Source organism: Lipophrys pholis, assembly GCF_963383615.2.
Source record: "Lipophrys pholis genome assembly, chromosome: 11".
Lineage (NCBI taxonomy): Eukaryota > Metazoa > Chordata > Actinopteri > Blenniiformes > Blenniidae > Lipophrys > Lipophrys pholis.
Genome location: NC_137631.1, coordinates 3,303,351 through 3,329,067, shown reverse-complemented (window position 1 = coordinate 3,329,067; position 25,717 = coordinate 3,303,351). Strand labels below are relative to the sequence as shown.

The 25,717-nt window shown below is 44.8% G+C and overlaps 1 protein-coding gene across 1 annotated transcript; it reads left to right on the top strand.

Annotated features, from left to right (window-relative positions):
* Positions 1-23,023, top strand: LOC308117130 (ceramide kinase-like). Its single transcript, XM_080475818.1, has 13 exons — positions 1-318; positions 12,768-12,908; positions 14,568-14,690; positions 14,795-14,920; positions 14,999-15,065; positions 18,025-18,170; positions 18,615-18,689; positions 19,578-19,730; positions 19,801-19,906; positions 21,432-21,511; positions 22,297-22,508; positions 22,587-22,804; positions 22,890-23,023. Exons 1-13 carry the CDS (start codon positions 183-185, stop codon positions 22,975-22,977), a joined length of 1,671 nt encoding a protein of 556 aa, XP_080331944.1. The 5' UTR covers positions 1-182; the 3' UTR covers positions 22,978-23,023.
* Positions 23,024-25,717: the final 2,694 nt, after the last annotated feature.

Genomic DNA, 25,717 nt, shown 5'->3' with positions numbered 1-25,717 from the left:
GTCAGAGGAAAACATCCCGGCCACGAATCCGCTACTCGGACGCTCCGTCGCCGGTTCTTCCTCGCATTACAGGCCTTTAAACCCCGGAGGTCGAAACCCGCAGAGAACATGCCCGGACAGAGGTAACCGTCCCGGGACTGCTGCTGCCCTCTCAGCCGGTCTTGAAGGACGGACGGAGGCAGATGGAGAGGCCGGCCAGGCTGCTGCTGCTGTCCGAGCTCCGCGTCAGAAACGCCGCGTACGATGTGAGCCTGTGCCGGTCCCTGCTCACCTGGAAGAGACGGGCCTCCAGCCCGGTGTACCACCCGTTCAGACCCAGTAAGACCCGCAGAATGTGCTCCGTGTGTGGCCCTTAAGGCACCTCGACATCCTGAATGATAAACAAAGAAAACACACACACACTCTCTTACATAACACATCCAGAGAGAGAGTCACCCGAATACATGGAGGTCAGCGACAATAGCAAACATGCGGCCCGCGGGCCAACAGCAGCCGCCACTTGTATTGGGGGGTCCTGGCAGTTTCATAACAAAGTAACGGCTGTTTCTAGTGGAATTACCAGTGGCAGCTGCTGGTAAATTGATTAGGTTGGCTCATGTTAACTTCATTAAAATACAGCATGTTTATACACCACATTACAACAATCCTGCCTTTTATTTAGATCGAGAGGCCTTAGTGATAAAATATTGTACTTTTAAACTGCAACAGCCGGTGAACAGAGAGCACTTATTAAAACTCTTTTATCAAATACAGATGCTTCATTAGTCCCTTTTTAGAACATGTATGTGTTTTAGTGCTGGTTTACTGGAAATGACAGTCTGAGTTTTTGGAAAACAAAAGGTGTATCTGGTATATTTTCTAACAACACATCAATCCATCTTTCAGAGTATTTTAGAATGCTTTTAAAGAAATTAAAAAAAAAAAGAATAAACATTAGTAAACTTTTTTTTTTTAAGCTGTTAGATTTCCAGTCATTAAAAAATATGATCATCTCTAAACATTTATAAACATTAACAAACCTGGACACGTTTGATAAATTCTCAACACATTTCTTGTTTGTGTGAATTTAAAAAATATCTCTACTGGAGAAAGTGGAACTTGACCTGCAGCTTTTCAGCCAAATTTCCAGCTGGTAAATTAGAAGAGACGTGACAGAGACTCACCGCCTGTTGTCTTCATCTCAACGTCTGGTAGAAACGCCACAACAAACCACAACGGACTTTAAGCCAATCACAGCGCAGCTCTGGAGAAAAGCCATTTCAGTTGGTTTAATTTCATGTCAGTCGCTCTGGTGTTAATCAGTGATTGGTGAGATCGCAACTAAGCCCCGCCTCCTCGGGGCGGCTTTCCTCGACGCCCCTCGCTGCTCACACACACACACACACACACACCCACCCACCCACACACACACACACACACACACACACACACACACACACACACACACACACACACTACTAGAGAGAGAAATCAAGAAATCCTCTTTTTTATTGAAGATTATCTGTAGAAAATGAAGTAAATACAATTCAAGGCTCATTGTTATTTTGTTGGCATAAATGTATTTTGACAGAATTACAGTATATTAATATATATATATATATATATATATATTTATTTTTTTTGTAAATCGTTCTCGATCCCTAGCGCCCTCTATTGGCCAGCTGCCAAAGAACAACAATTCGAGCTGATGTGTCAGTGAAAGTTTGATATCTTAAGGCCTGTTCATACCCCAGAAGAGGGACAAAGACTGGGGGGTCTGAGCAAACAAGTGAGGTCAGCAGCATTTACATGAGGGCGGTGCAAACATTTTAGGCACATATGTGGTCCGTGTGGTAGATATATGTCACATATATGTGTCTGTGTATATCTATATGTGCAGTGGGGCAAACAGGAAGTGAAGCAAGTGGCCGAATCTAATGCCAGGGAAATAATATCAGCACCTTTAATGTTAAGACCAGACCTCTGCTTTGATTCTGTTTTATTAAAAAAAAAAAAAAGAAAAAGGGGGGGAGTAATTAAATGGACAAAACAAGAGCTGTTTGTAAACAATGTGACACTATGAATTCACTACGGAGGACTAAATGGGCCAAAATTAAATAAATACACCATGAAATAATTATTAAATGTCATTTATTCATTGAAATTGGATTTAAATATATAAATATTTAATTAAATGTCATTAATTCATTAAAATACCATTTCCTTTTATGTAGAAAAAAAAACGAATTTTATTATTTCACTATTTATTTAATTATTTCACGGTCATGAATATATTTTATCTGTCATAACTATGAACTACAGCCATGGCGAGTATGTGCAGTTCTGCCTCGGGAGCCGTTTTCACTGAAACGTTTTTCAGATGCAACCTTACAGCTTGTTGTTACGTCCTGTGATAGAAACCACAGCGACAGCCTGTTGACTGGCGTTGTTCCCTGGTGGGACAGAATCAGAGACGTGTGGTGAGGGATTTACAATTGTAAGAACTGAAAAGAGCATTTCTTATTTCACTGTTCATCCAACAGCATGCAACTGGTAATGCTTCATATCCCATCAGCATTCTTCTTTCAGTTACATTCACACCAACACAAACATATACACAGAGAAAGTTTAATTTATAGAAATGGATAGAGCACCCTTCTTGTGTCTAAGAATTTCATATTTACTGTAAACAAATTAAAGTATAGAGATGTGTGCGGCACAAATTAAATTTTGACCTTCAGTGAACATTTCTGTTATTTTTCAAACTTTAAATTCTGGTGCTTTAATCAATTTTAATAAAGGTTGTCTATCAAATTGATAAAAAAAAAAAATTTGAAATTTTTTTAGGCCAAAAGTTTAGTTATCCCATATTTGAAACTGTCAGTTCACGTACGCCCCCTTGAGGTGAGGCAGAGTACTGCCTGCCTCACCTGCTGACTTTTCTCTGCACTTCAGCAGCACGATCAGCAGGAACGATTCTCCCACACACACATACATTAAAGACATTATACAGGCTGCAGAGAGTCATGCTGTATAACAAATACTTCTGTTACGTTCAGAATGGTGATATGCTGAGGAACAGAAACGGGCAGCGTCATGTGACCCAGTTTGTATTTTGGATCGCCCAGTCGGATATGAGGCACAGCTCTCCGCTGCCTCACCCGGGAGTTCTGCCCTGGACTTGATCGCAAAATACTCGCTTTCGTTGATTTTTACTTGATAAAATGTCAAAAATGTGTAGAGTCATACTGAAAATGCGTCTTTAACACAAATCAGTGGAAAATCTTAATATTTATTTTATGTTTTTTTTTTATCATGATGGCAGGTGAGGCACTGAGTCAGGTGCAGTGACTTTATTACCGAGGCTGATCGTTTGAATCTGCAGCAAAAAGACATTAAGGTGTTTGAACGAAGAATATTCTCGCTCTCGACCAGAGGAGAACAAACCATTTTCGTCTGTGACGATGTGCCGGATTCAGAGTTTGCGGAGAGACGCCAGCCTGCGCCTCCTGCCCCGTTTACACGATAACGTCTCAAGTGAAAACACATTTCTTTTGTGTCTCCATTGAAGAAAAGTGTTGCATTTACACGTCAAACGTTTTGAAAATGATGCAGTTCGCCGGTTGGCCCACGAGTTGGTTGGTGCTTTTGGTTGTATTTGGAATGAAACCACACACACGGGTGTAGAAGAACTCCTTACTATGACCGTGGTGCACATGGGCAGAAGCAGCACTTCAGAAAACGTGTTCCTTCTTTTGATCAGAGCGTTTTTGAATTATTATGAAGCCATTTTCAGTGACTCTGAGCATTGTTGTTGTGTAATCGGACAACACAGTGAAAGTCTTCTGTTCTCACTTGAAAACATTGTTGGGTAAACAGGGCCTGACTCTGCAGAGAAAAGAACCCCTGAAACATTTGAAGTCCACCAGAGGAGAACAAACCATCTGTGTGTGTGACAATGTGCTGGAGCCAGACTTCAGACTTCCAGAGGAGAAGAACTCTCCTGAGCGGCATTCGATAGATTCAAATCTTTTCATTTGAATAAGCAGCAGATTGAAGCTTCAGGCTTCACTGGGGGCTTTTCCACCGGAAAGAACCAGGTTCTAGTTCTGGTCCAGGGCCAGTCTTGGCACCAGTTCTTTGTCTTTCCACTGCCAAAGCCCCGGCCAATCAGGAGCTATACTGCTGCTACGCTGGCCCCACTTCATAGCTGGACCAGAGAGGAGCCAGACTGGGGCCCGGCGCGTCATCGGGTGGGGGCGGAGTTATCTCTGGAGTTATCACTACCTACAAGGTGGAGGCGAGGCTGTACCGGCTTTCTGAAAACTGCAGCGAACACGGAGCCCCAGAGTGGTTATAGAGAAAAAAAATAAAAATACGCGTGGGAACGATATAATAAGTCGTTCCCTGAAGTTAATAATACGAGGGAACGGGATTATTTAATTTGCGTTCGCGGAGCCGCGGCTCTCAGGATGCTGCAGAGCTCCTCCTGTCAGTCAGCTACGTCGGATATAATTTAGAAGCAGTTTTCCAGTCATTTATTTTTCATTGTGACATTATTATAACCAACGTCACGTCCAGGTCTTGTTTCGCGTTCTGACCGCCGGCTGAGGAGCTGCAGCCGCTGAGCAAGGCAGTGTGAGGCTGCAGGGGACGCTCTGAGACGCTCCAATATTATTTTCTAACCCACAGAACTTCTTTATAATGAATACTTTTGGTTCATCAGCAACTAAAAAAACAAACTACATACCACTATAAATGAAGGCTTGGATTTCATAGACATAAAATGAGCCTTTTAACGGCTTCATGTGAAAGAACTTTATTCAGTGTGTTTACGGAGGTTACCATTGGAAACAGCTTTCAGAGCTTCGTTCTCTCATTCTACACCTCCATTCTTCTCCGATGTTGAAACATTTGATTCAGACACGCCAAGAAATAAAGTGAAAGGAGAAGAAATTCACTATGTAATGCCCAAATGTTGAAAAATAAGCCCCAAACTCATACACGCTTTATTTATTTTTTCTCTCTATGTCCACTCCGGGGCTCTGGACTAAAGCAAGACGGACGTGAAAAAACACCAATAGAGATACGAGGAGACGAAATGTTTTTTGGCTCTTTGGTGCATCCGAGGTTCAGGCCAAACTAGATGGAGCGACCCGGACTAAACCGATGAATACAGTCCGTCTCCTGGTTCCTGGATGAGTGCTGTCAGCGTGAAATTGGTGAAATCAGTGACGTATCACATTTTGGAGAGACGCAATGAGGTGGCTCTCGCTCGGCTCCATTAATGGTGGAAAAAGAACCGGTTCTTTGGCGCTGCTCATTTAAGAACTGGTCCTGGCACCGGCTCTGAACTCGCTCCTAACTGTGGCCTCAGTGTTGGTTCAGGCTGCTTGTCGCTCTCCCCTCCTGCTGCTGTGTTCAGACTCAACCAGACTGCGCTGTCTTGTGATTGTGTTTCATTTGTGAATTTTTAATGTGTGTCCTTGTTTCCAGCTCCTGCTGAGAGCAATCTACACCCAGTATATACTCTATCTTCCGTGTCTCTGGTTGTTTGCACCCATAGGACTTTATTTTATCAGTTAAATACACAACAGTTCTGATGAATATTACTATTGTGGCATCATTAAACAGGCACGTTGGGATTTGTTCTTCCAAACAACTCTTTCCTTAGTGCCGTGGGATTCCATCATCTTGACATGCAGAGCCTGAAAATGAATACAATCAACTTGGCTTAACTTCCTTTTATGACTTTTTTTTTTATTATTTTTTTAGTTCAATCAAAGGAAACCCGCTACAAGGGTGTGTTGATGTTCACATGAAGTCCAGACAAGAAATCCATGCAAAGTTCAGAAAAGACGTTCATCTGGTCTACCCTGAGGGCCGCTTCTGGAAGTACAGACATAATGTCTTGTAGACGTGTTTTGAACCAGTTTTTGCTCAGTGGGATGATAATACATGCTGAAATTAGGCAAGTAGGCTTACAGGCTTCTAATAATGGACGTGCATTGAGTCGGTTCTCCCAGAGTAGAAGTCAGTAGCACAATGGCAACATTATCCACTTAGAAACAATACCAGTAAAACAAAAGCGACATTTCATACCTCTAATAATATATGATAAAACTACTTACAATCATGTGATAGAACTTTGTCATTTTATTTGAAATAATGCCATAGAGAACAATAATCAGCTGATTGAGTCTCAGTACTGAGTTCATTTAACAAGAATATAAAATCTCAAAAAAGTCTCTAAATTCTGTTACTTTGAAAAGCATTTTGCAATAAGTGTTTTTACAAAGTTTTAACAACTTTAGTGTGTAATGTGGTCTAAATAACGTTCGTCCAGCCAGTAAACATACAGGTAGATAGAGTTTCCTGCTCAGCATTTCTGCCTGTCGGACCTTCTCCAGTGCCCATGAGTCAGCTGGGTCATCAGCCAGGAACCACCATTCACTGATATTTCATCCCTTTATTCCTGGAACGTCTCGCTGTCACTCCCTGTAGCTGATGGATGTCCCCCCCTGTGGCTGTTGTTGTGGTTAGTTGGTCATTCCCCAGCACCCGTCCTTCCTCCTCAGGCACAGCCAAAAGCTTCAGTCTTCAGACAGTTCTTTCTCTGCTTTCCTAAGCTTTTCTCAAGTCACCCCTGCGTCCCTCAAGAGGCGAACGTTTCTAGTCAAAGGCAGCCTCCATCCCTTCCTCCTGTGGGATTGTGAGTTTGATGAGGTATGCCAGCCTTGCATAGGTGGACCAAACAACAATGTCAGGATAGAGGGATGTGGTGGGGAACTGAAGTTGTCTGCCAAGGTCCATCCTCATGTCCCACTCCTGGTCAGGGGAAAAGGGTCATGGTCTTTCTTTTGGCCTGGGGTAACTTCGTTCTCCACCTTCTGTGGAAGTTGATGAGATTCGCTGCAGGTAGTGATTTTTGTTGCCATATCGGGACATCTCCAGCACCTTGGCTCGCTAATTCAGGACCTGGTCGGGGCACCACCTGTAGCGGTCCTGAGAGAGTGCAATCTTGCAGCCAGACAGGATGTGCTGAAGGCATTGCAGAGAAGACAGCATTCCTCGTTCCTGAACCACTGGTGGAGGTTGCAAGGGCAGGGTAGTTTGTCGCAGCTAGCACGAATGAGAAAGCCGAGTCTCGTCTGTGGATATCTTCCACAGGTCTAACAAAGTCAGGTTTTGGTTGGTAGCTCTCTCCAAAGTCCAGCTTCCTTGTCGGCCCTGTGACTCTTCCTCCATCCTCGTCACCTCAACCACAACCGTCACTTTCCTCTCCTTGCGGTTGGCTTTGGACCAGAAGTGGTCCTAGTCCTGCTCTCCCCACTTGGACTCTGCCAACAATGTCCTGATGCTGGAGTCTGTCCACGGCAGGTTGGACTTCCACCTGAGCATTCCGCTTTCGGTCTGTTGGGACCTTGATGTTAGCCTCTCTTACTGACATATCAGTGGATTCTCTCGGCTCAAGGACCAGGCTGGATTTCTCCTGCATTGAGCCTTGCCTTATGGACTGCAGTGGCAGTTGCAGCTTGTTCTTCCCATAGAGGCCTGTTTAGGAGAGACACCGTGGTAGCCACAACCATTTTCAGAAGAAAGAGTTTGCTTTTCTGTCTAGCTTACTTGTGCTGGATGAGGGGATCTCACTCATTTTCAGTGGCCACGACATCCTCCTGTAGAGAGTGAACTGGTAGCACCTCACTGTCTATTTCCCACGTTATTGGCTTTGGTCGATGTTGGACAGGCCGTCATCCGTTAGCTGCTTCATGGCAGTCATGGCAGTCTTCCCTATCGGCTTGCCCGACAGTTCGGCGGTGTACTCCCTCCCCAGACTTGTGTACTGAGTCCCCAGAGTATTTAAAATATATGTATCATTTGTCTGAAATAGAGGGTATTTATAATTGGATATTACTATACTGAGGTGGGGGTTAATAAACCTCTGCCAGTCCGTAACAATAAAACACTGAGTTCATCTCTACTAAAAATTAGTGGTGGGATCAAAAATGATAAGTAATTGGGGGCTCTTTGTATTTATCTAAGCAGGACCATATTTTAGGATTTGATACAACAAGCAGAATTTGTTAATTCAGGCTGATTTTGGTTGAGAAATACAATAAAACCAGATTTTTTTAACCTTCTGATGTGGATGGTTGTGTGTAGTCTAAATATAACATTGGGAATAACCGTAGCATTAGCCTTCAGCTCGATGTCGTACAAGACGTAATATTCTTGGCGCTCTGTAAACATTTTGTAAGTATTTTGCACAGCGTCGTGTTCTTGTCCACACTTCCATCCCACAGTTTCTCAAACTTAAACTTTAAATCCACTGGATTAAGAAATGCATCTGTTTTATCGTCGAATGCACATACGCTGCTAATCTTGGTTTATTAGCTTTGTTGTTGACTGGTGTGTTAGAATGAACTGAAAGGAACTTTCCCAGGTGTACTGAGAACCTGTATGTTCTAATAAATCACTGTTAAATGTGTTAAATTGTCTAATTGAGTAAAAATAATGTCTGAAAGCTCAGGTGAAACCCCTCTGCGTGCGGTAACTGTGTGGTTCTTCTGCAGGATTTTGCGTCCCTTCGTTCCGTCGTCGCCCGGACTCAGGTAAGAGACGTAGTTCCCACAACGCAGTGGGCCTCCTCGACCTGCCGGGCTGGAGGTGTAGTAATCGCATTGCTGCTCTTCACTACATGTTTCTGTGTTTGATGGTTGAATTCTAAACTCCTGTTTGCCTTGCTCCTCAAACACGAGGGTCGGTTTCATTTCCAAAGTGATAAAGTTTCTCTAAAGCTTCACACTTTGGAATAAACCGCGTAGTCTTAGAGATGCTGTGGCCATCAACATCTGATCCAACAGAAACATGCTCCTTTGTAGTACCTGGTTCCGTCTGTGGTTGTCTGTAGATGAACTGTTGTAGTGTAGCTGCTGTAGTTTGTAGGTGAAATCACTGTACATCCTAATCAAACCGTCCATCTAATCCTGTTTCCGAGTGCAGGGTGCGGTTAGCTGCTGACTATGATAAACTGCTATCGTGACCTTTGTTCTACAGTTGGTCATGAAATGGGTTCCAGGACATACACTCACCCCAGGGGTTCAGACTCCCTTCATTTCAGGTGACACATACAGACCAGTGTCATCTCAATGAGGCTGGCACTAAGTCATCAACATTGACAACATTCGAGGTGATAAGAGTTGGTCAACTCCATGGAAACGACAGCGTTGTTTCACTCCTGGGGATTGATGGGAGCGTCAGAGGCCGTGTCTTATCCTCAGATTGGCTTAATGCAACTGGTCCATTCAGACGTCTCCGGATGTCCTGTGATCAAGGAACTTTGAGGACATTCTGCGGCAAGCGGAACCTTGGTTCAAAAAACAGCTTTTATTTTTAAGTTTTTTTTTTTTTAGGATAAAAACTAAAATAAGCCACATGATATAAATATAAAAAGAAATCTATGCTTAAATTATACAAAGAAAAAAACAAAAACATTGTCCCCCTTCAAGTCTTTACACAGAAACATTCTGTATGAATGTGACAGTAGCTGTGTGTTGCCACAAACCAGGACGGTACCCATGAGCAGACTCACACACCAGCAATCAGGTTAAAAAAAGTCTTTATTCAAAGTCTCTGAGCAGCAGTTGGCGAAGATATCCAAGGGAGGATGTAGGCAGAGGTCCGAAGGAAAGCTGGGGTCCAAAACAACGGTGTGCAGCAGTTGAGCATACCACCGCCGGGTTTTCCAGAACCATAATTGTTTTATTTAAATAAATCAAAACGAACACAAACACTCTCACAGACAAACTGCTTCCCTCAGTCTCGGTCTTGTCTGTGTCTCCCGCCTGTCTCCCCTGTGTGTCTGGCGGCTCCTCTTTTATGGGCAGAGAGGTGAGGCAGCACACCTGATTCCTATCAGGGGCTTAATCACCTCTCTGCCACACCGTCTTACTCCGTAACAACAAGAAGAAGAACGTTTGTCAAAACAAAATTATGTCGTTTCTTTGGCAAGCGCCCTCTGGCTGAAGACATTTTGTTCGGCAGTGCCAACCGTCCGGACCGGAGTCTCTCGGCTTCAGCAGTGTGGTCCACTCTTGTGTGCTTGGTCAGATTTTGCTTGGTGAGATTTTGCACCTGGCTGATGCTGCCGTGGCCCTTGCTGCTCCTCACCTGGATCTCCCTCCGACTACAACCAGTGGATAACAGTGCTGGAGTGGCTTCCCACTCCACTGGAAAGCCAAACCAACGTCCCTGTTCCCGTCAAAATAACCTCTTTTCACCGTCGACTTCTGAAGGAGGCCATGATGAGACACTCCGGGAGCCTCCCCCACTCCTCTGCCACATTCTCACCACAACAAGAGCCTGCCCGGTCACCTCCTCATCCTCATCCTCATCCTCATCCACCACCGTCTCATCGGCCTCTCTACCACATTAATAATTGGAGATTCCATCTCCAGAAGTATCTGTATCTTCAACACAACCACACACTGCCTTCCTGAGTTGGTGGTCCACGGCTCCTGTACCTATTGCGCTCCCTTCCTCCCTCCATCTCCCGACTTATATAGTCCATATTGGTTCTTATGTTTGCAGATCGTCGGCAGTCTGAAGTGATTAAGAAGATGGAAAGCGTTTTTTGTCCCCGATCCCATTCCCACACTCGGCCGTGGCGTGACGTGCTTCAGCGGAATCTTAAGCCTGAACGCATTTCTTACTTCCGCCTCCAGTAACCGCAATAAAGGTTTTGTCGACAACTTTAATTTGTTCTGGAACATTCCTCCTTCTTTCATCCTGATGGACTCCAGGCTGGGCAGCAGGCGGCTAACCTACTACATGCCTTCCCTTCCTCTCCATATAACTGACTGTTCAGATCTCTCGTATATGCCCCCGAGTGTCCTCCTTCCTTGCAGACTCCTCAGGCTGTTGCTGGTAGCACCAGCACCCCCTACTGTCCTCTTCGGACACTGTCTTCTGAAAATGAGTCATCTCATTAAATCACTGCTGCTTCCTCCAGTGCTGTGGGGGCATTATTGTAGCAAAACTATTTGTCAGTGCGTCTGTCGGGTTGTCTGTCAGTATTTCAATCTGTCTGTCCAGAGTGAGAGTTGTCAGTGTGTGAAAGAATTTGTAAATGTGAACCTGAATCTGCAAAAGTTGTATTATACCTTGTCCGTCTGTAATTAAGTATTTGAATGTGTAAAACATCTGCTTATCTGTATTAGAATTTGTACATGTAATAAGATTTGTCAATGCGTACAAAGAGTTATCAATACATACAAAGATATTTCTAGTTAAAGTCTGTTTTCAGCTTCAAATCCTGAAAGTACTGACAACTCACCTGTTAAGAGTCGAGCAGTTTCACAATTGGCTGGGGTTTTTTTTTTTACACGTGACTTTTGCTACAGTTCTGCCATGACAGGATTCCAGGCTGTAAAGCCAGGGTTTTACTGCCCTGAGCGCAGGCTCACAGGTTCACAGCCTCACAGGTTCACAGGTAAAAGTAATTATTTATTTATGTTTTTTTTTTATTTTTTTTTAATATACGTCAATGTTCTTATATCCTACACCAAAATAACAAACAGTGACAATTTATACTGACTGAGATTGTTTCCCCTCCACCAATAAACAGAGCAACACCATAACCCACAAGCCCTTGCTCTCATGGCAAAACCTTGTACCTCGCCGGAATCAGCTCTATATATTTTTTAAACTTTCTTAAAGTTTATAATTGTTCAATCTCTGTACATAATTTATTCCATAATTTTACACCGCAGATGGTGATAGAGAAGCTTTTCTGGGCGGTGCGGACTTTGAGTTTTTAGCTCTTTAAATTTCTTTAAATTTCCGTTTCTTGGCATCTCTGTGCATCCATCGCTGTGTTCTGAGCCTGGCTGCCGGCACCCGTTACCCCTGAGACGTCACAGCCAAGATGGATGCACTTGAGAATTCTTGCTTGGCAGCGAACAAGAATCACGACTGAATTTCACTTGTTTTTTTATAGTTGTTTACTTGCGGGTATTGGCAGTATGACAAAAATGTTTTATTATGAAAATCCTTTTTTTTTTTTTAATTGCTTTTTTTCAATAATGCTTTTGGTGTCATGAGGTCTTTAAGACTGCTGAAGGATCTACGGTGAGCTGTGCCCCACCACCCCTCTCTACCGTTATCTCCACCTCTACCTCCTTGCAGAGTCTGGAGCCTCCTAACCCGCTCAGTCTGCAGCAAATGGATCACTGTCTGCTGAGTATTATGGAGAATCCCTACCTGAACCAGTTTCTGTATCCCCACCCAGGGAACCAGGGTTTGAATCCCTACCCCAATCTGTCAGTTAGTCCTCTCCTTTTCTCTCCTCTGTCCCGTCGTCCCATTCAGATTAGCAGAAAACCTCCATCTCCAAGTCTGGTTCTGCAAAGGTTCCTTCAGTTAGAGGGAGTGTTTCCTTTCCTGATGCTTGCTCATGTGGATTTGTTGGGTTTTTCTCTGTGAAAAGCACCGATGAATGACTGTGTTGTATTTGGTGCTATACAAATAAAGTTGAATTGAATCCAGTCAAATTAAATTCGTAGATTCAGACAGAAAGACTCAGGATGTCAGGTTTCTTTCTCCGGGATGTCAAAAACTTCAACTTGTGACTGTCAAAGATGTTTGTCTCCTGTTTGGTTCTCAATTTTCGTCGTTTCTGTCACTTATGTAAACTAAAGTCTGTTTGCCGTGAGCCGCTGGAGGTGCCTTGACCTACCGCAGAGAGGCTGAAACCACATCCAACAAACTGTGTTGGTTCGTCTGTTCAGGTGTGAGCCACGCTGTGTCGGTGTCCGAGATCATCTCGGTCAGAGAGGAGGACGAGCAGGGCGGCAGCCGGCGGCGAGATGATGGCAGCTGGAAGAAAATCCAAGAGGGGGAGGAACCGGACTGTAGGCAGGCCTTCACAGGTACACAGTGGAGAAATGCATCATTCAGCCTGCAGGGCGACACCCGGCAGGATAGAACATGTTACAGCACTAAGACCTGAGCTGAGAGGTCAGGAAAGGTTAACATCACGGGCAGTGCAGGTGAAATGGTAAAAACAGGCTAAAGGCTGCAGGTTGGATGCCAAGTTAAGTGTATTTCAGCTAAATTTTATTGTTTTTTATTGGAGGACTTTAAAGAATACACATACAAAGGATCATATGTATGCGCTTTTGTGTAATTCTCCATCATATTACAGGTATTTATCTTCTACAGTCCCGCTGAAAAGGCTCACACATCATACATGTGTTATTCTTTTCTTTTGTAATCATCTGTTTACAGTCAAATAAAGCAAGGAGACTTAAAGCTTGAAATGTTGAGGTGATCTAACCAGATGTAAAGTTGGCTAGTTTAACAATGGACTGGCTCATATAAATGTGAAAAAGTCGCATTCATCCAGTAAAATTCATACAGTCGCATTCCTACGTGAAATGTTGTATTTTACGCTGACCATAAACGTATTACACATTTTACATTGTTCAGTAAGTTAAAAGATGATGAATATGCAAGAGATGCACTGATACCGATACCAGTATCGGGTCTGATACCGCACGGAGTACTTGTTTCTGATCCCCGATACAACCAAATGAGTACTACGCCACGTCATCCGCCAGCAACATCAGCAGCTGGTAGACAATAGAGGATAAGTGATGTCAGCGGTTTGGGGATTCCTTAATATAAATGAGAATGACTAAAGTCAAGTCCACTGCGCAGCGCGGCACGTTACAGTACGGTGAAGTGCACCACAGAGAGTACAATTAAAATGTAGGGAGGTTGTGAATGGCCGCATAACAACTCGGGTATTACGCTCACATTTAGTGCTGCACTGCTCAGTCTGATTAAAGTCGTGAGAGGGCAAGTGGAAAGCAGCGACTGTCCACCAGGCTCAACAGCACAATGTCAAAAAAAGAAAGATAAAGAAACTGGGGAGAAAAAAAAACTATGTTCTCCTAAAATATCAAGAGGAGGAGAAAGATAGTTGGTACCGCACCAGCAACCTCATCACAGATGACATTTGGACCAGCAGTTTGCTGGATGTCGCTCGGTAGTTTACCTGCTCAGTGGATCAGGGGGATTTTACTCGGAGTGGTACTACATGCTACATGCTACATGCTAAAGAGTTTCGGGGCTCACATAGCAGCGATGCTACGTGCTAAACGTGATTCAAGTTTGACTGATACACTCATTAACAGTGAGCAGGAGCGTGTGTCGGCACACAGCCAGCTCGGTCCTTCAGTCTACAGTTCACAGTACACACCGGGCAATGTTTAAATACGTGTTACACTGCGCTGTGCAGACTGTCGACACAGTCGTACACTGGAGCCTTCAAGGCAGTTGGAGTGCGTAGCATCAACACAGAGGCTGAGCAGAGGTGGTTTCCAGCAATGCATAGCCTTCACACACTGTTTGTGTGTAAGTACTCATATCGGTACTCTGCAAGTAGCTAAAGGTTAGTACTCATACTTTAAAAAAGTGTCAGTGAATCCCGACTATAAACTTAAATTTATTGGCGGTAACCGCTTTGGATAGAGGGACAGTGACAGGATTTTCCTGCTGAAGTGTGTGTTCCTGTGTGTGTTCAGTGTTGTATGTGGAGAGGAGTCGGCAGCACCGCTGGCGGTGTGCTGAGGTTACCTTCACCTGCCCTACTGAGGATATGTGTCAGCGCTGGGTCGCCAGCATCCGAGAGCTGCTCGCCAACAACGGTGAGACTCGACGCCGCTCGGCTTCTGTCGTTCACCTGTTCACTCCCAAAGCGTTTGTGCCTGTGGGCTGTGTGTGTGACATGAGTGTGTGCTCACATCGCCAGCCAGCAGACCCAAACGCCTCCTGGTCTACATCAACCCGTACAGCGGGAAGAAACAAGGCAAGCGCGTCTACGAGCAGAAGGTGGCGCCACTGTTCGCCCAGGCCGGCATCTCCACTCACGTCATCGGTGCGTCCTCAAACGTTCACTTCCTGTTCCTGTCCCCACCTGGGAGAGCACACCTATGATCAAACTGTGTTTCCATAGTGACGGAGCACGCCAACCACGCCAGGGACCACCTGAAGACGGAGGCGGAGCTGAAGCAGTTTGACGGGTGAGATTGGCGCACACTCTCGACTTCTGATCTTATTAACTATTAAATAATGCACACCAAAGTTTTACAACCAAAGAAAGAAAGATCTTTGACAGAAATGCTCAAAATCTCTATAAGGGGGAATAAATTTGATCTGCCACCTCTTAATTCGATCCATTTTCTCTTTTTAGATTCTTCAGTTTTCCATGTTAAAACTAGGACCATGTTTACAAGATTCAGTCAAAAGTTGTTGTTTCAAAGGTTTTGCGTTTGCAATGCAACAATTTGATGACGATGTCTGTTTATGTGGAAATGGCAGAAAACGATACCTACGTGTTCATTTCTTGGGCCACTAGGGGGTGCTGTTTGTTTTTGTAATGACACATGCAGCAGAGAACAACCAGCTCTAAATATTAACAATGGGAGAACAAACTAATTCAAATCCTATGCCAGCGGCGGGAATCCGCAGGAACGAGGTGCGCCGTGGCTCTGGCCAACATAGACAGTATGCCAATGGGTCCTCAAAGCCTTTAGGAAGGTCTTCGTCTGATGACAGAGCTACGACCACTTTACCCCCATTATGAGGCAAGAAGACACTCCAGTTGTCTACCTTCAATGTGAACACACAAAGAGCTTGCATCAAGAATGTTTATACATACATCGACATACTGGGCATTCAGGGGCACCAAGTAAACCAGAGTGAGGAGTTCAGGTTTGAGTTAGTGGAAGGATACCAGTTCATAACATCATCAGCATGGAGGAAGCCAACTACAAACTCATCCCAAGGTGGGCTTGGCCTCATGCTCAGCACTAAAGCAAGGAAATCTATGCAGTATAGCATCCGTATGCGACCACATCTTAGTTGCAGAGTTCGACGGTAACCCTGCCTGCACAGTAGTTATGGTTTACTCACCCCACAATACTCGTGACGAGGCTGATATGCAGACATTCTACTCCCACCTCAGAAAAGCAGCCATGCCTGTGCCTGCTCACAACTTCCCGGCCGTCCTCTGAGACTTTATTGCCCACATTGGATAGGAGGATGCTCCTCAGACCGACCATGGCATCACCAATCACAGTGGCGGCATGCGTGCCGACTTCTCGCAGGGAAATGACCTCCAGGCAGCCAACACCCATTTCACAAAACGGCACAACAAACTGGACTCCTGAGGACAGATGTACACTACACAAAAAGCAACTCGATCACACCCTGGTGCGCAGAAACTGATGTAATAGTCTGCTGAATGCTGAAGCATATCACAGCTTTAGGACAGTGGGTTCAGACCACTGCGTCGTGACAATGAGGGTTAGGCTCCGCCTGCACCAACCTAAGACACTTCCTGGACAGGAAATGGATTGAAAGGCATTTGTCTCAGCCCCTGGCCTCTAAGTCCAATACTCAGTTGAGGTGAAAAATCGATTTGAGGAACTCCAGCAGGATAAAAGAACCACTGACAATTACCACAAGTTTACTGAGGCAGACCTCAAGACAATGGAGAGACGCGCAATAGGAAATAAAGAAAGTCTGACCATCCGGACATACAAGCAGCAGCATGGATGGTTGAACTGTGCTGTCAACAACTAAGAGAGAGGGATGGCGAACTGTTGAGAGAAGCTGTCTCGGCAGCAAAGACGAGCCTTTTCAGTGAGTCTGACCCTCTAAATCAGGAGGATATCAGGAGGAAGTGAAGCAGATCTCTGACTTGTGTTTTCTTCTCACACCATCAAGACGTTAAACGAGCCTGAGCGTGGCCAGCGAGCCACACGAGTAAAGATTCAAGGATTTTTATTGTCATACTGTTTCACGTTTTTACATCCTGGTACAAAACTCTGTTCCTGAGGCCTGGAGGACACCAAAAACATAAACAGTAGAGAATGAAATAGAATAAAATAGAAGTCAAATGGAATGGAAAAGTAATCTAGAACAGGCACAATGGAAGATAGTACGAATACATCATGAAAAAGAATTTCTGAATGAAATATTACTTTTTTTTTTTTCTTTTTTTTTTGAAACCTCAACAATTTTAAAAAGAAGTTAGAAATCAGAGCAGTTCTTCACTAACGCCTCTCTCCGGCCTTAGATTTTTGTCAGTTTGTTGTTAACTAGCAGCTCGTTAGCAGGTTAGCCAGATCAACCTGGGACATCCTGCTTAGTTTGACCTGCAGCACAGGATTTAAGTGGTTCAATTATATTAGCCTTTTTAACGGTTTAAGCGAAGAATAAGACCCGTACGTCTTTTATATATATATATATATATATATATATATATATATATATATGTTTATTAGTTTTTTAATATAACGATACAATTTGTCATGTAAACATAAACCAGAGGATATATAGAAAAAACAAAGAAACACAATCATCCATCCACACACACACACACACACACACACACACACACACACACACACACACACACACACACACACACACACACACACACACACACACACACACACGCCTGTCGCAGTTTGCACATAAAGATCTTATACATGGTTGACGTATCAGAGGTAATAACACTTCTATTTTGCTATAATAACCATGTAAGGTTCCCATAAATGTATTAAATCCTTTTGTAATATTTGTTCGTCTTTCTAGTCCAATGCATTCTGAAAGTTCTTTGATCCATTGTTGTGTTGAAGGAGCTTCCATCTTCTTCCAGTGTAGTGCAATAGCTCTCCTGGCATGTAATCGCCCAAAGTCCACAGATTTATTTTGCTTCTTTGTTCTTGAAAAATCTCCTGGGTATATTCCGATATCCAAAGTTTGGCAGAAAGGGGAATCTTCACTTTAAAACCCTCCGATAGACACTTAATCACGTCTTTCCAAAATGTTAATATATCTGTCCACTCCCACACACAGTGTATAAGTGTCCCTTTATGAGCTCGAAATAAGACCCGCTCTGGCAATATGATGATGTGAGAGCATGCTCGGGTGTGAGCGAATGGCCGTGACCTTTGACCCCTTCCCCCTCAGCGTGGTGTGCGTCGGAGGCGACGGCATGTTCAGCGAGATCCTCCATGGCCTCATCTGGAGGACGCAGATGGACGGCGGCGTCGATCCCAACTGCCCCGAGGAGGTGTTGTCGCCCTGCTCTCTGCGCATCGGGATCATCCCGGCAGGTCGGACAGCATGACTCGGCAAAAATAACCTTTCATTGTAGCGTGGCTCAGAGGCGTCCCCGGCGTCGTTCAGGCGGTTAAAGAGAGCACACTGATGGACCGTTGGTCCTCTGAGGGATCGTTTTCCTCCAGCATGAGTTTGATCACTGTACAGACTCGTAGTTAAACTCTCTGGAGTCTCATTTAGAGGCCGATCCTGGCAGTCAGAGAGCAGGGATCTCTGTTGGACGCTGCAGCTCATCTCAAAGTGGCACACCACTTTGTTTAAGCTTTTATCATCCAAGTGGTCGTGCTTGATAAGTTTTTATGTTTTCTGCTCAGTCAACAAGTGTAAATTAAGAAAAAAATTGAATAAATAAATGAAATAATTGTGCTAAAATTGAGACCTTCGGCTGCTTTCCTTTCTAAATCATCAGTCTCATAAACTCCTTGTTCTCCCTTCAGGTTCGACGGACTGTATCTGCTTCGCCACAGTGGGCACCAACGATCCCGTGACCTCGGCTCTGCACATCATCGTGGGTCAGTGAGCAGACGCTACACAGCAAACTGTGGTGCTCCTGCGCAGTGGCACAGTCAGTGGTGATGTTCATCACACAGCAGGAGATTCCATCTCTAATGACCGGGAGGCCACAGGGCCACAAACACGTACATTTACTTCTCACCGTTGCTTTTCTACTGGTGCTCTCGTCTGGTCTTCAAAATTCACATTACACCATGAGTGCCAATCATAAAACCGACCCGCCAGAGGCTCTAATCCAGCCAAACCACCGAGCAAATTGAAATATTTCAAAGACAACATTGATATTTCTTTTTACAGCACATTTCTTAAGAGTGGCGAACACGACACAACTCTTAGACTCTGGTTACACAACATTGTTTTCAAGCTAAAACGCAAAACTTAAGTAACAAAATAGCAATCCAAGTTAGTCGTCTGTCCATACGAAAGTCCAAAAACTCACTATTTTTAATGTTTATAGCATATTGTTCTCTGTTGCTTGTGTGTGTGGTTTCATTACTAAATGAACAGCAGCACCCACTAGTGGATTAGCATGAAAACTACATCTTTTAAAAACATTTGCTCTGTAAACACGACACTTTTCTGAAATTAAAAAGTAAAAACATGATGCATTTTCTCTTGAAACATTGTCATATAAACAGGTCTTAGACCCTGATCTCACTGCGAATACACGAGCTTTAGCCTCACAACCACGCTGTCACAGTGAGTTTGTGAAAACACCCATAATGCAACAGTTTGGGTTTTTTTACATTTCACTGTATTTTGCACCAGAAGGTTTCCATAAAATTTGATTTATGTTGAGATTGTAGTCATTTTAAGTAACATTTGTTTGGTTTTGTGAACATTTTCATGAAGTATAAAGTGGTGCGTGTGCGTGTGCGTGTGTGTAGGAGACTCCCAGGCCATGGACGTGTGCTCGGTTCACCATAACAACACCTTCCTACGATACTCCGTCTCCCTGCTGGGATACGGTTTCTACGGCGACGTGCTCACTGACAGTGAGAGGAAGAGGTGGATGGGACCGGCTCGATACGACCTATCAGGTAGGACTGTGTGTTGACCTCTGTCCTACCAGCTCTCCAGCATCTCGTGTTAACTTGTTTCATGTTGCAGGTCTGAAGATGTTTCTGACTCACCACTACTACGAAGGAACCGTCTCCTATCTCCCGGCCAGAGGCATCCTGGGAACCCCGCGAGACATCGCCAGGTGTCGATCTGGGTGAGAGAAAGAGAGAGACGGTCTTTGATTTTTGCTTTAAGATCAGGACTGATTAACAGACTTATGGCTCTTTTCCACTAGTTCCCACTCAGCCTTACTTGACTTGACTCTGCTCGACTCGGCCTCGGTCGTTTTCCATTCCATTATAGTCCGACCACGGCGAGGGCGGAGTCATCTGAGCTTTTCCCCGTTGTGCACAATTACTCATCCCCAATATGATGCGGCGCGAACATGCATTGGATATCAGCTCAAATAATAATTTGCTACGATGGTGCTTAACTGTCTGGTGTTTCGGTTTCACTGGTGCCCCTGTTAACTGGTGACTTCTGCCACCAGCCATTAGCAGCAGCTGGTGTTCAAAAAAGAGAAAAAAACGGTGTGAAACTTTAATGGAAATGCGATTAAACGGCGTTCACCAGGACAGCTACGGACTTTGGTCGGGTTCTAACATGAAAAGGGGACGCTGGTGGAAGCCAGTCACCAGTTAACAGGGAAACCAGTTAATCTGAAACACCGGTGGTATCTGCGGCTCGGAGACCTCCTGATACTCCTCCTGCTCCTGAATCCTCTGGTCACCAAGCGGACAAAGAAGCGTCTGCAGCTCATCGCTGCTCCACGGGGTTTATGTCTGTGCATCTTTCACTGTTTGTGAGTGTTCTTGTTCTGATCTGGTTTAAAAAATGACTCATCTGTGTCATCACGCGCCGGCCAATCAGTGGCCTGCTCTCTGCCGATGTCACATGTTCTACTCGAATTGGCTCGCTTGGAACCTCAGCTGCGCAGTTACCAGGAACGTACCTGGTAGTGGGACGAGCAGTAGTGGAAAAGTGTCAATAGCAAGTAGAGTCAAGTCGCGTAAGGCTGAGGAGGAATTAGTGGAAAAGCGCCGTAATTTGCTAACATGTATGGCGGCACAATGTTTTGGAAAATCTTTCAAAAAACAGTGATGGAGTCCCATCAAGCAGGTTTGTCGAGTCTCTGTGAGCTCTGTTGATTCACCATCACTACTCTAGGATCATGTTTCCACCTGTTTCCACGTTCAACTCCACAGACGGTAGGTCTTATTCACACAAAGAGGATCATATCACTGCATTACTTGTATGACATCAAACCGGGCGACAGCAGGACAGAAGTCAGAAGCACCAAAGTAGAAAAATGAAGGAAAAATGACCACAAGGAAGTCAACCAGCGGCTCCACTTCTGAAACACTGCAGACACACACGTGATGGGGGGAGAAAACAGGATCCAAAAATAGAGGGCAAAAGAAAGAGCACTGTTTTAGTTGAATGAACAAATTTGACAGTACAAAATAAATTGTCAAACTGTTTTTTCAAAACTCCATCACATGTTCACCTGACGACTCACTACCATGGGTCAGTGTTCCCAAAGAAAACGGTATCAGCTTGTCCTGCCCTGATTGTTCTTCCTAAAGTTAATACAAGCTTCTAAGTGAGAGTGAATTGCCCAGACTTTCCTTTTACAGGCATCGTGGTTGTAACTTGTGTGTGTGTTTGTACATTTGCAGCTGTGTGGTTTGTCAGCACAACGGGCAGCTGCTTTCAGAGAAAGCAGAGAGCTACGAGATGGAGAAGGAGTCGGATGATGGTGAGTCCAACAAAAGGACCTTCTCACCCTGATCAATCAGGAACGTACCGAGCAAAGTTTGTGGTGATTGGAGCTGCTCTGGTCCCATAATAGACAAAAACCTGTGGGGTCTGTGAATAGAGCCCTGAGGGATGTAAAAAAAAAAAAATTATTTCTTTAAAATGTATGTTTGATTTTGCATTGGACCTTCCTCAACTGAGTTTCTCAGGTACTTATAGAAACACATATTTGTTGATTTCTTTCCTGATTTGTCGGTGATCTGAATGTTTTCGCTGAAGTTTTGAGAAGTTTTACACTGTGAGAAATAAGCTGAGGTTCCATTTCCACAACGACAGTCAGAGTGAAAGCCCAACGATTTAGCATTTTCATTCCACAGAAATGTTGCGACAACTTTTTGAAGGCGATGTCAGTTTACACGGAAAACAATGTAGTTAGCACGCCAGGCCACAAGTCGGTGCTGTTGTTTGTTTTCGTAATGAAACCACACACGCGCGAGAGAACAGTGGTCGTACACGGACATTGGGATTGCGGTTCCATGTCAACTATAGAACTTGCAGGTCCCAGGAGAACTGGGGTCACGACACCATGGAGGAAACATTGTTCTGATTGTCTCTACTGAGCATGTGCAGAACAACTCTTGAACCGCGGTGCGCATGCACATTAGCAGTGTTCTTAAAACGTTAAGTTTTTTTGTTGCTCCGAGCCACAAAACGCAACGAATCTTTTCAGTTTTCACTTGAAAATGCTTTGGCGTAAACGAGGACTGAGTCTCTGCGGGATTTTAGTTTCAGAGAGTGACGGCGAGTGGAGGACGATCCGAGGGAAGTTCCTCGCCATAAACGCTGCCAGTATGAGCTGCGCTTGTCCTCGCAGCCCTAAAGGCCTGTCACCTGCCGCCCACCTGGCCGACGGCACCACCGACCTCATCCTGGTCCGGAAGTGTTCCCGCTTCAGCTTCCTCCGACACCTCCTCCGACACACCAGCAAGGACGACCAGGTACCGCCGTCCTCCCGAATCACGGCGAGACACAGCCACAGTCCCCAGGTATAACTTCCTCTCCTCTCCACCTCGCAGTTCGACCTCGCTTTTGTTGAGGTCCACCGTGTTCGCCGCTTCCGCTTCACGCCGCATCACTGCCAGGGCGACTCGGACCTGGAACTGAACCTGCAGGAGAACAAAGGTCAGATCTTCAGCCAGATCTGCACCAACCACCCGGCTTGTGGCTGTGCGCCCGCCTACAGCAGCTGGAACTGCGACGGGGAGATCCTGACCCACACAGCCATCGACGTCAGGTACGGTCACTCTCTCACCGTCCAGAACTTCTACATCCTGTGAAAGAACCCGTCTAGAACCCTGGTTGTGTCCTGGTCTTTTCAGGGTTCACTGCCAGTTGATCAAGCTGTTTGCCCGAGGGATCGAAGAACCGACCGTGTTCGAGGACCTCGGCAGCCCCTGTGCAATATGAACGACCAAAGCAGAGCCCCCCACCCCCACCCCCACCCCCCCACCCCCCTTCGTTTGGTTATTTTCTATTCACACGACTGGTTCAAGGGGCCCTTGAATGTTTCTTGTGCATCAGTTTGGATTCGGACCGCTCTCGGTCTTGTTGGTTTCTTCACCTGTCTGTCCAGTCTCTCCATCTTTGTTCAGTCTTTTCTGATTAAGTTCCACATGCAGAAACATTAACCAGGTGCAGGGCCACTGGTCCAGGTGGACTTTCTTCCTGAACTTTCTATTTTTGTTGTACAGTTTCCTCGTACAAGACAGTGAAACTCAAAGTGCAGTTCAGTCACGTGCAAGTTGGACTTGTTGGTCAGGTTTTAGAATTTCCCCAGTGACCGTAGTTTGGACTCTTCTGTTTCAGACCGAGACCCGTATTGACTTGGACTTGACTTGATCTGAAGACTCGGGTCATTTTACTGTTTCATCACATCCGGACTGGTTTTGGATCTTTGACCTAAGAGACGAGAAGCGAGAGTCCGAACCCCCCTGGAGGATGGACCTGGTGTCTGATGGGTGTTTGGACCTCTTCTTGTAATGATTTGGTCCTGTGAGCTGTGGAGGTGATGTGGTTGAAGGTTTGAGGGATTCCTGTGTGTCTTTGATTCAAACCAGTTCTGACTTTCTGACTCGTCTCTCCTTGAACTCCCCCGTTTGGACCTGGCGTGCCGACGCAACCTGGAACACTTCAAGAACTCTGCTTAATGATTCAGTTACAGACTCTTACGTCTTAAATCACCTCATCCTGGTGATTTGTTCTGTCCTTTGAATGGTTTTGCTTTGACCTTCATAGCTGTGTCCCAGGGTTTCTTGTGATCCGGAGCTGGACTCTTGATTCAGAACAAACTGGGAAAGCGTCATGTCCGTCCCCGTCTCAGTTCAGACGACCGTTTTTGATGAAAACCTTGAACAACTCGACGCCTGTGGAGTTCTGGTGCTGTTCCGGACTTTGATTTGACTTCTTTCTTTCTTTGTTTGGTTTTCTGTCTGACAGAGTGGATTGTACCTCAATCGATCCTTCAGACCCGTTGACATGAAGGTGACTTTAACTTGTCTTCCATATTTTAAAGTTTCCGATAAATTCCTCGTTATCTTGCTGTAGCTTTTTCAAAGTTTTTTTTAATTTAAATCATCACTTTGCGTATTGGTGTCCAATTCTGGTTTGTTGTTACTGCGACATGATTGGATTTTGGATAAACTACTAGAATTTAACAGCTTTGATCCGGTCTTGAGGTTCATATCAGAAATCTGGTGAAACTTTCTTCCTGGAGTTTTTTCGTCGAACACTCCAACGCTGGTAATCTTCTATTTCTACTCTGTATGCAACTGAACTCAGCCTGAGCAAAGACACAGACGCCTACAGCCGTGGTGTCTGTCTCTGTAGTCCTCCACATGATCATCTATTGTCATTTAGTGTGGAGGTGAACGTGTGTGAAGCGTCACACCGAGTGGATGTGTGACGAGTCGGTTAAGACTAAAGTCAGCTGGTCTGAACTAATGCCGGGCAAATCTGGCTCATGATTAATTCACACACTTTATTTTTTTAGAGTTTATTCTGCACCTCCAGTTCACAGTTTTTCCCATTTTAAAATCGATAAATCCTCCACAGCTGTTGGAAGGATTCGGTCCAGATCACGGTGTGGAGGCAGCTGTGACTTTAAAGGAGCTCTGCTCTGGAGGATGGAGGATCTTCCTCCTCCAACATCCGATGGACTGAATCTGACCGGAGAACCGTTCAGGCTGACCGTCGGTCTGCAGCCACACACACACAGCTTCTCTGTGTCGTCTGGACACTGGACATAATCCTCACCAGCCACACACACACACACACACACACACACACACACACACACACACACACACACACACACACACACACACACACACACAGTGAAGGACCTCAGGAAGGTCACATGGAAGCATCTAGACGTCTCTCTCAGCTTCAGACACACAAAAGGTTTGAGTCGTCAGACTGTTGACGCTTCCTGTCGTTTCCTTCGATATCAGTAGCAGCTTTCAGCTTTATCCTCATCTTAAAGAAACAGTTTGGATCCTTTCAGACGAGGTCGTATGTGGTCACCGCGATGTGTGTGGGGGTTGGTACAGGTCAGGGGGTCTGCAGCCATCACCAAATACACATTCATCTGGTTTGAATTGTGTTGCTCAGCAGACAATCAAAGGGTCGTGTGTTCAATATTAGCAGAAGAGTATTCAGATGTGACAATGGAAGAGCTGTCAAATCGGTAGAAACTGCTGATACAGCTGAAATGGAAATAGCTAAACTAGCATTTTAAAGCAGATAAAACAGTCAACATAAAACTGCTACGCAAACCGCAGTGGCTAAAGTGGTTTCAAAAATATTGATCATAAATGCACCACAAACCAGTTTTACTAAATGTATATATAAAAAAAAAAAAAAAAACATTTTCAGGTGTATAAAAGTTTCAATGCTTTGATTTAGATGTTTGAAAATTGTGACGTGGTTGCAGACAAAGTGTATTTGGTAAAACTGGTAACTCTTTTGGTTGTCAAGGTTGCAGACCTCTTCTGTTGAACAACTCACTGTACCACCTTGTGGCCGAAAGTCATACTACAAGACTTATGGATTGAACGCAAGTTCTGGGGTTTCAAATATTATATGTGACATATTCGTACGACCACACTTGAAATGATCCAAACTGTTAATTTAACCAAATACCAGCAAG

Bases quoted from the DNA above. Each gene is read 5' to 3' on its own strand.
- LOC308117130 (XM_080475818.1), top strand. From the start codon at position 183: ATGGAGAGGCCGGCCAGGCTGCTGCTGCTGTCCGAGCTCCGCGTCAGA. The intron at 319-12,767 runs GTAAGACCCGCA...TCGTCTGTTCAG, and splicing joins GTACCACCCGTTCAGACCCA to GTGTGAGCCACGCTGTGTCG. The intron at 22,509-22,586 runs GTACCGCCGTCC...TCCACCTCGCAG, and splicing joins ACACCAGCAAGGACGACCAG to TTCGACCTCGCTTTTGTTGA.